Raw genomic sequence first — 16,166 nt, 5'->3', positions numbered from 1 at the left:
TTACAACTCTGAGGGAGAACACATTTATCGGGTCTTGCTAAGTTTGCAATGGATGAGAATCTAAACAAATACATGAAGAACAAAACAACAGCAGAAAGCAGAAAGTGACCAAAACTGAAATATAATCACAACTAAGAATAACCAACAAACAAAAACCAAAGCTCTAACCAAAGACCTTCAGGTCATAACAGTTTTCTAAAGGTCCTAACATCCAACACAATACGAAATCATTACTGTAAGTTACATGAATAATAAATACCATCATTCATGAATTCACATGTATAAAAGCTGACAGATTTATTCACACGCAGTTAAACTTCAAGCCATTAAGCCTCATGTTCTTCATATTGCTGTTTCACTGGAGGCAGAGTAAAGGTTGATAAAACAAAAAACTTTCAGCCGAGTCGTGATAGAGAGCAACAGCCAGAGCGAATCAGGAAGCAGCAGCACGGAGCCGAGAAACCAGGCTGACGTCAACAGAAGGTCCAACAAAGGAGAAGAAGGGTATAAATACTGGGAGGTGATGGGAAACAGGTGAGAGACTCCAGGTGGGTTGGTGCATGAATCAGGGGTCGTGAGGAGAGCTGAATTTACTGAATCTATATGCAACCATCTATTTAGAGCCAACCAGGAGACTTTACTGTAAAACTATCATCTTTCACAGCGGGTCACATTTCATAGGATCTGCTCACTTTTTCTATCTACTGTTTTCTGTCCAATCAATTTAAAGCTTCACATGTTCTGCATCTGAACGCTGGAGATAGGCACCAGCACCCCCCGCGACCCCATGAGGGATAAAGCGGTTCGGAAAATGGATGGATGGATGGATGTTCTCCATCTTACAAAAGTCCTTAAAGACGACTGGTGAGTTGTTTTCTAAAGATTCATCATAAATGTGTCCTAGTGAGCATATTATTCACCCTGGAGTCTGTTTTCAGTGTCAATAAAACTGAACTATGTGGGTGAGAACAGGGCGTCCTGCCTCCTCTCTTGTTCCTGAAAACATCCAATCAGGAACCGCAGAACAAACCAGAAATAACAAGGGAAACTAAAGATGTCAGCAGAATCTAACAGAAAGTCATTTATTCATTGCTGAAACTGCAAAATGAAATAATACAGCAGGAAAAAGAAAACAGTTATTACACGTAATAATATCCTACTAAATTAATTCTTCTGGATCCAGAAACTGTGAATCCTGCTGTTGACCCGTTGCTCCAACCCAGGCCGGGTTCTGGTCTTCATGGGATCCGTTACCTGATGGTAGGGACCATGGACCGCGGAACGCATTTCAAATTGGTCGGGCCCATCAGTCCGGCGCGCATGCGCGAAAAACCCGGATGAAAGTGAACTACCCATTTATTTAACTTTTTTTTCTGACGTTCCAGCACACACGCCCCGTATTGATTTCCACTTACAATCATTATATTACAGCTAACACAATATTTACAGAATAAAAACACTTTAAAAACAAAAGTCAAACTCACCCCTGCTCTAAATATTCCCGAAAACGTGTCTCCGTCTGTCATTATGCTGGATGAAGTCCTATCCTCCAAGCATCCACTGTGGTCAAAAGATCCCTGTGTGTGTGGGCGCACATCAAGCTATTTAGTCTTTTCTGGGTCATTGTTGATCTCAGATAGGTCTTGATACGACGGAGGGACGAGAAACACCTCTCAGCACTTGCAGTGGACACAGCCTTAAAGCTAGCTAAGCTAACGAAGCAAACGAAGTAGCGGTCATTTTGTTTGCATCACATGACACAATCAGCCAATAGGGTAGTTCACGCGTGACGTCAGCGCTACGTCCAGGTCCGGCGTGTAGCCACAAACAGTACTGTTCTCGTCTACTACATGACAAAACGGGTGATTTAGAGCGTACTTTTAGTTAGTTTATTTTTTTTTGGAATCTAAACAATGCCTACGACTTGTTGTGCTCCCGGTTGCACAGAGAGGCATTCCAAATCGTTGGATGTACATTTCTGTCGTTTACCGAAGGAGGAAGGACGAAGAAAGAAATGGATATTTTCAATGAAAAGAGCGCAGGCAGACACTCCCAATGGACTGGGGGAGCGATCATACTACGAGAGAATTTGCAGTCTACACTTCATCTCCGGTAAATACAACTTAATTCTGCTCTAGTCATTGTTCTACTTAAATAGCGGCGGAGGGGAGGTGGCGATCGCTACACGGGCCGGAGAAGCGACTGCTGCTCCAGACAGCAGCAGCCGCTTCTCCGGCTGTCTGGAGCAGTTTCTCTGTTTGCGTCCGCCATTGTGTTCGCCTTTTGCCTACCGGTCGCGCATGCGCGAAAAACCCGGATGAAAACAATAGCAGTGAACTACTCTATACATTTTTAGATGGGATGATTTATCGCTTTCTCATTGGAGAATGATGCTGCTGCCATAGACTATTGTGCATTTGAAAAAATAGCTATTGAATAATTTAATTTTATTTATATATATTATTTTACATGTTTGATCATCAAAAGTAGGTAGGGCCGCGGCCCTACCGGCCCTACCGGTTCCGCGGTCCTTGGTAGGGACATGATGCTCCCTGCTACACTGGAAAAATATTAGCATCTGTAGCATCTGAAACCATCACATTATGTTGAAGATGAGCAGCTGATGAAGAAGCTGAGATCTCTGGAAAAAATGCATATCATGGCTGCAAGTCATGGGAATCCAGTTAGAATATGCTGATTTATGTGGATCAGAGATAAAGTCTCATGACAGGAACATCCTCAGCGCTTAGCAGGTGTTTGAAAAGCATTTTAAAGGAAGTTGAAATATTTATTTATTTATGTAAGAATATCTGGTCTAAATGGCAAGAATAGTTAGTAGTGATGATTTGCAGCTCAAAGCGTGAACATTTTTCTATGTGTTTGTCTGCTTTACAGCACTGTAGCCTGATTGTTCCCCTGTTCCCTGTTTGCACACTGTGGGTTTACTCCTTTATTACAGGGAGGCAGTCAGAGCTGATTAGGTTTGATTATTGACTGTTTAGGTCTCAGCAGTAGAGCTGCAGGCCTGATTGGAGCCAGACTGGTCAGGTTTGCCAGACAGTTTAAAAAAGAGGAACTAAACATCGTAAAACAGTAAATTCATTAATCTTGATGTTCCTGGTTTTGTTTAACAGTTATTGTATAAGAAGTCACGTGGTTCACCTGCCTGACAGGTTCACAGCATGTTGTTTTCAGATGAAGACTGAACGTGTCCAGACATGCAACTGACTGACTTCATTCATGCAGCCAAGGTGGAGTTTGAGGCTGTGAAAGCAGCTGGAAAGCAGTCAGAGGTCAGGGAGCAACAGGAAGATAAAGAGGAAATTCCACTGAAAGGCAGGATGCAAACATGACTTTTAGACAAGATCAGACTACGTGACATTAAGCTGCTTTAACCTAGAGGAGGGAGGGTCCTGAGCTCTCTGGTGCCCTCTGCTGGTGGAGATGGTGCAGCACAGGGAGAGCTGAAGGAAAAACTTTCAGGCTCCAGTGATTATCTGAATTTCATATAATGATTTATGAATTTCAGTCTAAAATTAACTGTTACAGAAATGATGAATCTCTCCAGGTCGGGTGTATTTTCAGTTTCACAGCTTTGGTTTCAGTTCTACACGTTTCATAAGTGATAAACTTTAACCACGCTGTGTTGTCGCCTCCTCCAGCTGCTGTTCTTCTGCTTCTCATATTCACAAGTTCACTGAATGCGGTTTATCACTCTGTAATATAACTAATCCAGATTATGTTCACAGGAAGTTGGAGAAAACCAGCTTCAGATCTAAAAGACAGGAAAGATGCAGAAGCTGAAGCTTCTGGTTCCATGTTGGTTGTTTCTCTGCTTCCTGTTCTCTCAGCTCCGTTCATCTCTGCAGCACGCTGAAACGAGATGGGTTAAAGGTCATTTTTTTACTTCCTGTTGATCAGAACCAGAGCAGAACTCTTGAACCAGACCGAACGTTCAGCATGTTCACAGCTCCAGGAGGCCGAGCGCTGAAACCAGCTCAGCCAGCAGCTTCAGACAAGATGGATTTATTTTCATGTTGTTGGGGGGATGACCAGTTTAACACTTCAGATCATGGTTTTGGTGAGAAAAAGCCAAGTTTCCAGCGCCTGGATGGACTTTGAGCTCCTCCTTGAGCTGGTCCAGTTTGCTTTAGTTGGTCGATGGTTTGCCTTCAGATCTGAAACTTTCTGAAACAGTTTTCTCTTCTAAGTGAGGGTCTGAATGATGTGAGCAACATCCTGACTCGTGTCATGATCAGCTATTGTTCCTCCTGCCACTAAAGCATCACGAGTGAACGGAAAGAGATGTTTGTGCATCGACCACAATCACTCAGAGACCCAGTTCTGTCAGAGCAAACGCTCTGCGAAGCTGAAAACGTGGAGACATCGCAGCATATTTAGCTGTGGAGGAAACACCATCACCTTCGTAACATCTCTAAGCTTTGCTCCACTGTCATCCTACGAGATGCAGAAAAACTGATCCATGCATTGGTCTCTCTGCAAAAAAAAGGAACTAATGGTCTTTAAGATTTTCTTGAAATTACTGTATTTTTCATTGATATCAGCAGGTAAATAAAACTATTTGCCAATGGAATACGATTTTTGCAGTAAAAAAAAAAAATTTCAAGTGCAGGATCTTATTTCAAGTGCAGGATGTGGAATTGTCTTATGTCAGGTGTAACATTGAATGTTGCAGGTTGGGGCGAATAAAAACAGACAAAATCAACCACAGTGCCTTAGTTGCAGCAGTGACCTGCGCAGAGACCAAACACTTTGACAGATGCATTGGTCTCATTTTAAAACCCTGTTAGCACTTGGAGTTTTATAGTTGTGCAGTAAAAACAAAATGCGTTATTCTTTCTATTATTAAAACATGTCACGTTATGAAAATAAATCTCAGACATCCTGACTTTACAAACTGATGTTCTCATGAGAACAACTCACATTTATCAGTGACTCCATTGTCGGTAACTCGGGTTTCTGTTAAAAAAAAAAGGTTTTCTGGGAAGAAAGTTTAAGCAGTTATGATACCAGGAAGCAGCTTCAGACGGACAAAGATCTGATTTTAAGGCTTAGGCTCAACATGATCATCACTGAGAGGTGGCAGGTTTGAGTTTAAAGGTGTGTTCACACTGAACACGTACGTCAGGCTGAATGACAAATTTATATATCCCTACGCACAGGTGCATCATGGGAGCAACGCTAAGCAAAGCCACAGAGGCAATTATAGCGACGCAAAATGCGTGACTTTGGAGATTAAAGCCATAGCGATACGACATCTGTGAGGGATGCAAAACAGTTTTTGCATCCCTCACAGATGCAACATGACATTGGTTGTCATGTTGCATCTGTGAGGGATGCAAAACAGAATAAATTATTGCTTTTATTCTGCGTAGTTATTTTATTAATCTTGTGGGTTTCTGACTATGGAACACCTTTAAAGTGTAACTGAGTAACATTTCTGACAGCGTGACATACAGTTGCCTCAGAGATTTTCTGTGTCTCCTATGTTATTAAAAAGCTGCCATAGGCATAAAAACAAAGAGCAGCACAAAGAAATTGTTCAGAACTGAGAGCGTTCCCTGTTAGAAAAGCGATGTGCAGCTGATAATTTTGAAATAAATCATCTGACAACCCCAAATGAGCCCCAGCCAGGACCATCTTCACAAAAGCTGTCTGCCTCTACTTCAGGCATGTTATTGAGCAGTTTGGCATTTTAGTCCATGATTTAAAAACAACAATTTGTTCTTTTTACATAACATTTGGAAACATCTTGACATCTAAGTGGGCAGGCAGACCCAAAGTTCCACAGCTGATGCCATCCAGGAGGTGCACAGATACTTAGCAAAGCGTCCCAGGATCCTATGATATACTGAAAAAACCAAAAGAGTCTGTCCAAACCTCTCCTGCCTTTCATTACAATTTCTCTGCACTCCAGCATCATCTGTGCCGTGTGAGCGGGTGGCCTCATCAACCCATCACAAGTAGGTACTCCTGGTCTGGCATTCTGTTAGCTGTGACATCATCAGGGGAGGCAGATCATCCTCTATTACCATCTAACATAGAAAGTACTGCTGGGTCAATGTGAGCTTCTGAGCTTTCTGTGTCTCTGCTCTGTCTTCTCTAACATAGAAAGTACTCCTGGGTCAATGTGAGCTTCTGTGCTTTCTGTGTCTCTGCTCTGTCTTCTCTAACATAGAAAGTACTCCTGGGTCAATGTGAGCTTCTGAGCTTTCTGTGTCTCTGCTCTGTCTTCTCTAACATAGAAAGTACTCCTGGGTCAATGTGAGCTTCTGTGCTTTCTGTGTCTCTGCTCTGTCTTCTCTACCATAGAAAGTACTCCTGGGTCAATGTGAGCTTCTGTGCTTTCTGTGTCTCTGCTCTGTCTTCTCTAACATAGAAAGTACTCCTGGGTCAATGTGAGCTTCTGAGCTTTCTGTGTCTCTGCTCTGTCTTCTCTAAGCCCCAGTGGGTGGAGGCAGATGAGCGTTCACACTGAGCCTGGTTCTGGTTCTGCTGGAGGTTCTCCTCCCTGTTAAAGGGGAGTTTTCCTCTCCACTGTCGCTTCATGCATGCTCAGTATGAGGGATTGCTGCAAAGCCATCAACAATGCAGACGACTGTCCACTGTGGCTCTACGCTCTTTCAGGAGGAGTGAATGCTGCTTGGAGACACTTGATGCAACCTGCTGGGTTTCCTTTAGTCAAAAAAAATCCAATCTATCTGTATATAATCAAATTGAATAGAATGTATTGAAATATTTATCTTGGTAGCCTTCTAGAAACATCTGGGAAATGTATCAAGAAGCTAACTCATTATTTGACACTGGAATGCAGATCTGTTGTGTTTATGGGGAGACAAACACAGATAGAATAAGTGTGTATGCAGCCCATCGACATCATTCATTGATTTACTCAGTGAGGTATGAATAGATGTGGCTGCTCCTTAGACACGCGCATGCAGCCAGCCCTGGAAGGCAGACTCCATGTTTCACTACATGGGGGCTTTAGGATAGAACTGTGAGTGAATGTCTCCCCTATGAATTCCAATTGTACTTAAATATATCTATATTCCAAGTGTTTGTCTAATGATTTTTTCTTCCTTTGCTGCCCAATTTACAAACCGGGTGAGGAAGGCCTCAGTAAATGAGACCGGAAGATTGAGAGGCCACCTTGTCACAAATAAAACATATTATTATTATTATTATTATTAGTCCATAGATTGTTTTTTTTTTTCATTTTGCAGACAAGATGTTCCTGACCTGTTTGATATATTCCTTTCATGTAAATTTCTTCTTCAAGGTGTCTATTTAAGAAGGCACTGACAACATTCATGTGTTGCGCCTTATTTCGTGTTGCAAAGGACATTAATGTAGGAACTGAGCTACAATGTACCACAGGTGAAAAACTTTTCATCATAGTCAGCACCATACAACTGTGAGTAACTTTAGGCAACAAGTCTGCACTTGTATTTCTCCACTTCTCCATCACGATGATGCTTGATTTTAAACACCCACCTAGGGCCTCTCTGTCCTTTGGTAACTACATTAATTCCCACCTCTCATTTTAAAGTTTCTAAACAAGTCACCAATTTTTTTATAGATACTTTCTGGTTTTACAGCACTTTAAACACAGGAGAAACCATTTAAATGTCTATCAGTAATTGCTGTCTCTCGGAAAAATTCATTACTACATGGACATGCTCCGCCCCATCCCCCCAAGGCTGGTATTGTTTCAAGCTAGAAACGCTGGACTTTCCAACAAGGAAACAGCCCGTCTTTGTCCGATGTGTCTCAGTGACGTAATTGCCGTGCGTACCGGAGATCGTACAACTCACAGCCAGTGGTGCTTTGCACTCGTGTTGCATTACGCACGCAGTAGTAGCAGGCGGCTTGTTGTTTGTGCTTATGTCTCTGGCGGTGTGGATTCTTTGGAGAACATCTGTAGTCGACATTAACCTGACTCCGCCAGCTGTATGTCGTTCCGCCTAGCTCCACTCATCCATCTGGGACTGATCCATAGGAATTGCCTTTATTGAAGGCTGGGCCTTATCAAAAATCCTTGCATGTGATTGGATAAGCCACTTGTCTGTCATCTTTATCGACGTGCTATTTCAACCACTCACATCAAAGCTAACCCATGACGCTGATGAGAGCGACGCAGGAAAAAACAAAACTTTTTTTTTAATGTGTTTGCGGCTCTAGTGGCGTTTTATTGACAGTGAGCTGACAGGAAGAGGGGGAAGACAGGCGGCAACGTTCCATGGGTCGGAGTCGATCCCGGGCCGACCGCGTCGAGGACTAAAGGCCTCCTAACATGGTTCGTGCTAACCGCTCCGCTGCAGACACGCCCCGGAAAACAAAACTTACCAAACCGGTCGGGAGAAGGGCGAAAATATCGTTTCCACCAACAAAAGCCTTCAGAGGCGTTCTCTGATGTTCTTTTAATGAAACAATATCAGGTAGATTGGACAACACGGAAGAAATAGCAGCATCAATGCTAACGCTTGCTTCCTCAACGAGCCGCCATTGCTATCAAAACAGTCTCACGTCACGGTCGCTTCTCCACTACGTTACATCTATGAAATGCCAGCCCTGCGTCCTGATTGGCCAGACCATAAAATTGGTTGGAGAAATCACTCTCTATGGGAGAGGTCCCAGATGGATGTGAGTGGAGCTAGGCGGAGCGAAATCAATCTGGCGAGAGTCAGGTTAAGTCGACATAGCACAGAAGAGGAAACGCTCAATTCAGGGGGCTTTGGAAGAGATTATGAGGGAGAATAATGCTGAGATAGAGGCGTCTTCTGACTTTTGCATGGATTTTGAATAGGACGAAGACGAGCAGCAGCTGATTCTGGACCCGGTACATGATGAGTCATACTTTTACTTTTTACTTCCAGCAATCTTTACCGTACATGTCAACTGCAGTTAGTTACAGTCATGAATAACATGGTCGTTTTATGTTACTTCACTATTTTTGGAGAGCTGTAGGTAACAATTTTTCATGTTGTGATCATAAAGTTTTGCTTCCCCTACTCCCTGTTGTTTTCCTTTTTTTTGGAGAACAGTAGAAAATAATGTATCAAAATGTATTCTTTGATGCCTTTATTTCATACAAATACTAACTTTTTCATTCAAACTTTGGACTTGTACTTTATTTCAGATATGTAATTTCAGATGAAAATTGGCATACAATCATTAGTGATTCAGAGAAGAGAAAATAATACAAGCAGTTAACAAGAAGAAACACCAAGAATAGAATATAAGTGTAAATAGACGAATTATTAAACGTATTTACCCATCACACAATGTTTCCATGCGTACAATTTTCATAAATTACAAAACTTAATACAATAGGCATTTTGCACCATGGTCCAGCAGCATCCTAGCTAAGGCGTGTGCAGGTCACCTTAGCATCTGGTACGATGTAAACAATTACTGGCTGAGTCAGAGCCTGTGCAACAATTAGCATGATGTAGACAGCTACATTAATATCTGAGAACATAAACAATTAAGAGTTGGATCATGACTGTGTAAGAATTTGCATGATTTAAACACATATTATATTTGTTAGGTCTTACTGTCACCGGAATGAGCAATTGATGTAACACCCCTTAGATCATCTGGGATGCAGCAGTCTGTCCCTGAAAGAGCTCTGCAGCAGCTCCACACATGGAAGAGAGACATTGTCCATCAATAATGGGATTTTCCTTCCAGTCCTTCTGTCTCCCACCACCTGCACTGGTCCAGGGAACATCACAGGACAGAACTGGCTCTCCAAATAAGCGTATCCAGCCGCTTCCTCTCAGCTACAGACCAGCTGCTGCTCCAACAGACCACAAAAGATGGCTGATGCCACCACATAGTTAAAGAAAGTCTTCAATCTCCAAAATACCTCAGAGCAAGTAGAGTCTGCTCTGAACCTTCCTATAAAGAGCATCAGTGTTGTGACTCCAAACCAGTTCATGGTTCAGGTGAACACCCAGGTACTTATAAGAGTCCACCATCTTCACATCAATACCCTGGATATTCACATGTGTCAGTGAGGTGGGTCTGCCCCTCTGAAAGTCCAACACCAACTCCTTGGTTTTCACTGCATTAAGCATGAGGTAGTTCTGCTGCTACTAGTCTTCAAAGGTCTGGATCCACTGTCTGTAATGTGACTCATCTTCATCTGTGATGACAGACTATTGCAGTCATCTGAGAACTTCTACAGGAGGTTGCATAGTTAGAATGTTGGCTCAACACGCCTGCTAGCATCTGGTAATCATTAAGAAGGTCATAGATCACAGTTCATAGATCATAGGTCAAAGGTCATAATCATAGGTCATAAGTCACAGGTCACACATCATAAATAAAAGGCCATAGATCACAAAGTAACATCATACCAGATGTGGGAGATATCTGGGAGACGGGATTTCCAGTATGCGGGAAGTCTGTCACTTTGTAATGTGGGCAGGCTCAGTGATTTGATGAAAGGTAAGGTCACCTTCTCTCTATTAAACCTAAAACTAATTTAACAATTTCTCAATTTCAAATTTTTTCAAAAATAAACCTTGTTCTCATATACAAAGATCGACACTAAACTGGGATATCATTGCATCATCTTTAGTCTTTCTTTTTCCCTTCATGTGTATAAAGTTCATTAATTTTCTGCATCCTGTTTCCCTGCAGTCTGCTGTTGTGATAAAGCCAGTGCTCAAATCACTTCTGTATTGTTCTAATATCTCATCTATATTGGGCTGGTATTCACAGGTCAGTAGAATACAATGGAAATATTCTTTATCTTGCCGGCAAAGAGGCCGTGGCCGTGAAAGTGCAAAGGTTCACTCATCACTGAAACTGTAGAACACGTTAGGAGACTAAAAGTGATAAGAACCAATCCAGAAAAACAGCAATCAGAAAAAGTTTGAATAGGATTCACAGTAAAGGAGAAAACATGTCAGGTTATGAAAAAATACATACTTAGATTAACTGAATTAGGTGACACCGGGGCTATCATCAATGTAAACACTTGCTGGCCAGATAGAAACTTCACAGCCTGGAGGTAGACATGGACATCAACACTTAGCAGATAAAGAACTACAATAGCATCAAGGATGTAGACGTGTTATTGAGTTTGTCATGGTTGCATAGTCTAAACACTGATGGGAGGAAGGAGCTGTGATGATGTTTTTCTGTGCACCAAGGAATCAGCAGCCTGTCTGTCTGGACTCAGGAGTCAGTCAAGGTCTTTAGGAGCGCTCATCTAAATCCAAAGGATCTCAGCCTCCTCAGCTGGTAGTCTGACCCTTTCTGTAAAGAGCATCAGTGTAGTGACTCCAGTCTAGCTGATTGTTTATTGTCCACTGTCTTCACATCAGTTCTATGGATGTTCATTGGTCTTGGTGTGGTAGGTCTGGGGATGCAGAAATCTGCCACAAGCTCCTTGGTTTACCCCACATTGATCATAAGATGGTTCCTTCAGGTGATTTAACTGATTGTGCAGAAGGATTTTGATTGTGTCACACCACTGTGGATAGAACAAAATATATTTAATTAAATCACTTAAATATAATATTACACAACAGTTTTGTTCTGTTGGCTCTTTATACATATATGTATAAGGAGCCAACAGAACAAAACTGTTGTGTAATATAACAAAATACAAAATCATTACTGACAATTGTAAAAAAAACATAAAAATATAATTATCTTGTTAGACCTTATTGTCAATCTTCACTTTTATAACAGTTTTTCTGTGCTGTGGGTAATTAATATTTACCCAGGCTGAATGGAATTATCTACTAATATGATTTTGGCTTTTCAAAAGGAACAGTTTAAAATCTGGACCCTCTTTTTTTTTAAAAAAGTAAATTATAAACTGTCCTTGGACTTGCACTTTTAAGAATAAATGTTACAATCAATTTACGTTTACAGGCAGCTGCATCAACTGAATGTGAGCCACCAGGGACATCATATGTTATGACATATTTCGAAAGAAGCCTCAGACTAACAGTAGCTATTAGTGATGTCCATTTAGGGAATACCGGTATTGATAACAGATGGATAGTTACAGAGCTCATATTTGAACAATGAGGGAGAAAACCCTCCCTCTTGCAAAAAGTTATGGATATGCTCTATACGTCCCCAATAACGTGGACAGTCCTCGTTTTGGGCGACCTGCCTCTGGTTTTATGAATGAGAACAGAGGCAACAACATCTGTAATGGCATCTTGTCCCACTCACACATCAACCCTGCCCCCTTAGACACACACAACACGCTTTGCTCCTGGTAAGAAGTTAAGCGAAAAACAATTTGTTTTTTGGTTAAAAGCAAAATCCACAGATTGTTTGAATAAAGATAATTATATGTAGAATTACAATGATTTACAACAAGGGCCTATTTAAAGTAAAAAACTAATTAACCACTGTGATAAAAGCTGCTGGTTTGCTTCTCTGTAGGTGAAGAACTGCTGCAAACTAAACTGAAGATGAGTTTGAATGTGCAGTCAGATACATAGAGAACAATAAATGCTAAATGATGAATAAATCAGAGCAGCCAAATGCTGTTGTTCAGGCAGAAATAATCAGAGTGAATTAAATAATTTAAATACATTGTTGCTTGCTGTGCAGAGCTGTCACCGCCAGGTTAAAGAAACCTGATAGAAATCTATTATCTCAGCTTATTTAGACGGAGACACACGTCTGCTGGTCTCTGCTGAGGGAGACATTGAGGAACACCAGGTAGAACATGAGGAACATGTTGCAGAGTTATTATTGGGCTTTGTCACCCGATCTGTAACAAAACCACGATCATTTGCAAATGCGTAAACAGAATTACTTAACAGAAGGCAATCTTTAGTTTTTCTTGCTTTTTAATTCTTTTATCTTATTTTGGTGATTTCTTTTACATTTTGCTGTAACTGTGTGAATATTGCATGATTTAAAGGCAATAACAAAAATAGAGAAAAAAAATGGTTAAATCCTGCTCTGAGCATGTGCTATGAACATGTCATAAGGCGAACATTTTAATTCATTTCAATATTTGATTTTCGGTGTACTTAACTACGCACTCCAACGGTGTTGATCAAAGGATGGATCTGTTTGCACTCTTTTGTCACCTACAGTTATGTATTTGGACGAAATAAACGATGTGGCCACTTTAACAAGGTCTTCTATAGTCTTCGATCGGTCCACCAGAGGGCGCATTCACAGCAAAAATACGTAACACCTCTGTAGATTTAATCTATTTTCTAATACAATGTATTTTCGTCGATGGTTGTCATCAAGGGAATTATAGCATGTTAGGAAAGTATGGAAATACTTTTTTCCCCCAGTCCTGTTTAAACTGATGAAGCTAATTTAACATTGAAACAGAAGTTATTTTGTGAATAAAGCAGCTAATGGTTCAGATCGGGTACATGATTTATTGAAGGTGCTGTGTTCCACCATCTTGCATCAGGACCAGTGATGCAGGCTAATTTTTCTGCTGTTCAGGTGCTCCAAGTGAATTAAAAGACTTTCACCAACCACAAATAATGCAATTCAATAAACACCTTATAAGTACCTCAGAATAATTAGTTTTTTACATGTTAACGCACATCAAAACGTCCGTCTGAAGGGAAAGATTAATACAAAATATTTCACAAACTGAGACTCAGATTTTATACTTTTTATATGAAAAATATCAAATTAATAAATTAATCTTACACAAAAAAATACCTGCCTTGTCTGACTGGTTGTTTTTTACCCAGGTACTTCTGCTTGATCATCCAGAATATCCCAGCAACAAATACAACTAACAGCACAGAGACACAAACTCCGATGAAATCTGTCACAGAAGAAAACACAACAAAATTTACTACAAACTATCTCAAAATAATATAATTAAATTTTTAAAGTCTGTGATTGATCTTACATGCTCTTTGCTTAGGGTTATCACCACTTTCTGTCTCATTGAACCCACATGCTGTCCTCACGTTAACATGGAGAGTCTTGTTTTCTGCAGGGTTGGCTGCTACACATCTGTAGGATGAGTCTCTGTCCTCTTTGTGGACAGTGATGGGTAAAGAGGAAGCAGAACTGTTCTGGTTCTGTACTTCCTGGTCTTTGTACCACAGCAGAGACGTGGCTTTGTCCACAGAACAGAGCAACCAGCAGCTGTCAGAGCTCACAGTCAGGGTTTCTATTGCAGGAGTCGGAGCACCATCTGCAGAGAGAGTCAAACCAACACAGTTAAGCTTTTTATTAAAAAAGTCACCAGAGATAGAATAATCTATCATCTTTCTGAGGATCTGTATGTTTTGAATTCTTCTTTCCTCCCAGTGAGGTATTATTTCACAGCTTTCCCTCTATTTACTTCCTCTTCCCTAAAGGATGCATTTGAAGTTTTTATTACTTAACCATAAATGTCTTGGCCCATGTTCATCTAGAGGAGCTTCCATCCCACCTTCCTCTAACAAAAGAGCCTCAACTTTTAGAGAGTTTAATCGGAGTATGCTATGTTTAATACGTTTTTAAGATATCTTTATCTGTCATCTCAGTTACATATTGAAATAAAATGTGTCTTCCACATGTAACCCTCCCTTAGGGAGTAATCTGGGACTAAGGGTCTTGCTCAGGGACCCATACTACCAGTCTACATGATTTGAATCAGGTACCTATCGCCTTCTCAAAAGGAGACACACTACTCTGAACACTAGGCCACAATTGTGGCCTAGTGTTCAGTTTTTTATGTTGTAAGCTTTTTTATAATGTTTTTTATGTTGTAAGCTGCTCTTGTTGTACAGCCTCTTATTTTAGTTTTGTTATTTTTAATATTTTTGCCTTTGTGTGAATCTACATGCTGTCATTTGCTTTTCACTTTGCTCCTATATTTCCTCACTGTGGCACAATGAAGGATGTTTCTGCTAAATTTCCAGATGCTCTTGTCTGTCTGGTTAACAAAACACAAGAACAGAGCCTTTGCAGAGGCAGGACCCACTCTCTGGAACAGGTTCCTGATGCAGATAAAGAACACTCAAACTTTAAACAACTTTAAAGAAACTCTTCAAACTAGGGACGCAACGATGCTGATACCAACATCGGCATCGGATCCGATATCACGTGTTTGTACTCGTATTTGTATTCGTAAATGTGTCCCGATACTATAGTGCCGGATACTAACACAATTTTCTTTTTAAAACAACAGTATTATTTTTCACTCAAATACTACAAGCAGATGAGCCGAAGCTGAAGACATACAGCAGTGAAGAAGAACGCATAAGGCGGAGCAACAATTAACAGACAGAGGATTAAAAAGGAGGAATTATCCATGTCAGCGATTTGGAATTATTTCCACTTAAACGAGTGTGACAAAAGTGAAGCAGACTGCAAAATACATAAAGCAAAGTTGTCAAGAGGAGGAACGAAACCTAGTACTTAGACAAGTGACCTGATCAAATATCTAAGGAAACAACACAATGCCGAATACAAGGAGTTTGCCAATTGCGGAGGGAAACGCTGAGAAAGCGTTAAAAGACGTCCAAAGACAATCCACACATAGTAAAAATAACGGAAGCTCTTTCTCAATACATTGCTTTTGATGACCAGCTATGATCTGTTGCTGATAACATTGGATTCGGACATCTTCTCAGTGTGCTGGAGCCAACCATTGAAATTCTGACTCGCCACTACATCACTGATAAATGAAAATTTATCAGTGAAAATCAACCAGAGGGATCATATTTCTCCAATTTTAGCTTCCCTTCATTGGCTTCCTGTTAAATCAAGAATAGAATTTAAAATTCTCCTTCTAACGTATAAAGCCCTTAATAATCAAGCTCCATCATATATCAGAGCTCTGATTACCCCGTATGTTCCTAACAGAGCACTTCGCTCTCAGACTGCAGGTCTGCTGGTGGTTCCTAGAGTCTCTAAAAGTAGAATGGGAGGCAGATCCTTTAGCTATCAGGCTCCTCTCCTGTGGAACCAACTCCCAGTTTTGGTCCGTGAGGCAGACACCCCGTCTACTTTTAAGACTAATCTTAAAACTTTCCTTTGTGACAAAGCTTCTAGTCAGAGTGTCTCATGTTACCCTGAGCTATCTCTATAGTTATGCTGCTATAGGCTTAGGCTGCTGGAGGACATCAGGGTCTATTTCTTTTGAACTTTTTGCTCTCTCTCTTTTTTCTTCATAGAAGGTACAC

The 16,166-nt window shown here is 40.9% G+C and overlaps 1 protein-coding gene across 1 annotated transcript in view; it reads right to left on the bottom strand.

Annotated features, from left to right (window-relative positions):
- LOC105923642 (CD48 antigen) overlaps window positions 1–16,166 on the bottom strand; it is an 86,935-nt gene that overhangs the window by 55,587 nt on the left and 15,182 nt on the right. The window contains exon 3 of the mRNA XM_036137626.1: window positions 13,898–14,188. Within this exon, the coding sequence (XP_035993519.1) occupies window positions 13,898–14,188 (291 nt within the window). The remainder of the gene's footprint in view (window positions 1–13,897; window positions 14,189–16,166) is intronic.

The sequence above is a fragment of the Fundulus heteroclitus genome, chromosome 5, assembly GCF_011125445.2.
Source record: "Fundulus heteroclitus isolate FHET01 chromosome 5, MU-UCD_Fhet_4.1, whole genome shotgun sequence".
Lineage (NCBI taxonomy): Eukaryota > Metazoa > Chordata > Actinopteri > Cyprinodontiformes > Fundulidae > Fundulus > Fundulus heteroclitus.
This window is presented reverse-complemented; position numbering and strand designations above follow the sequence as displayed.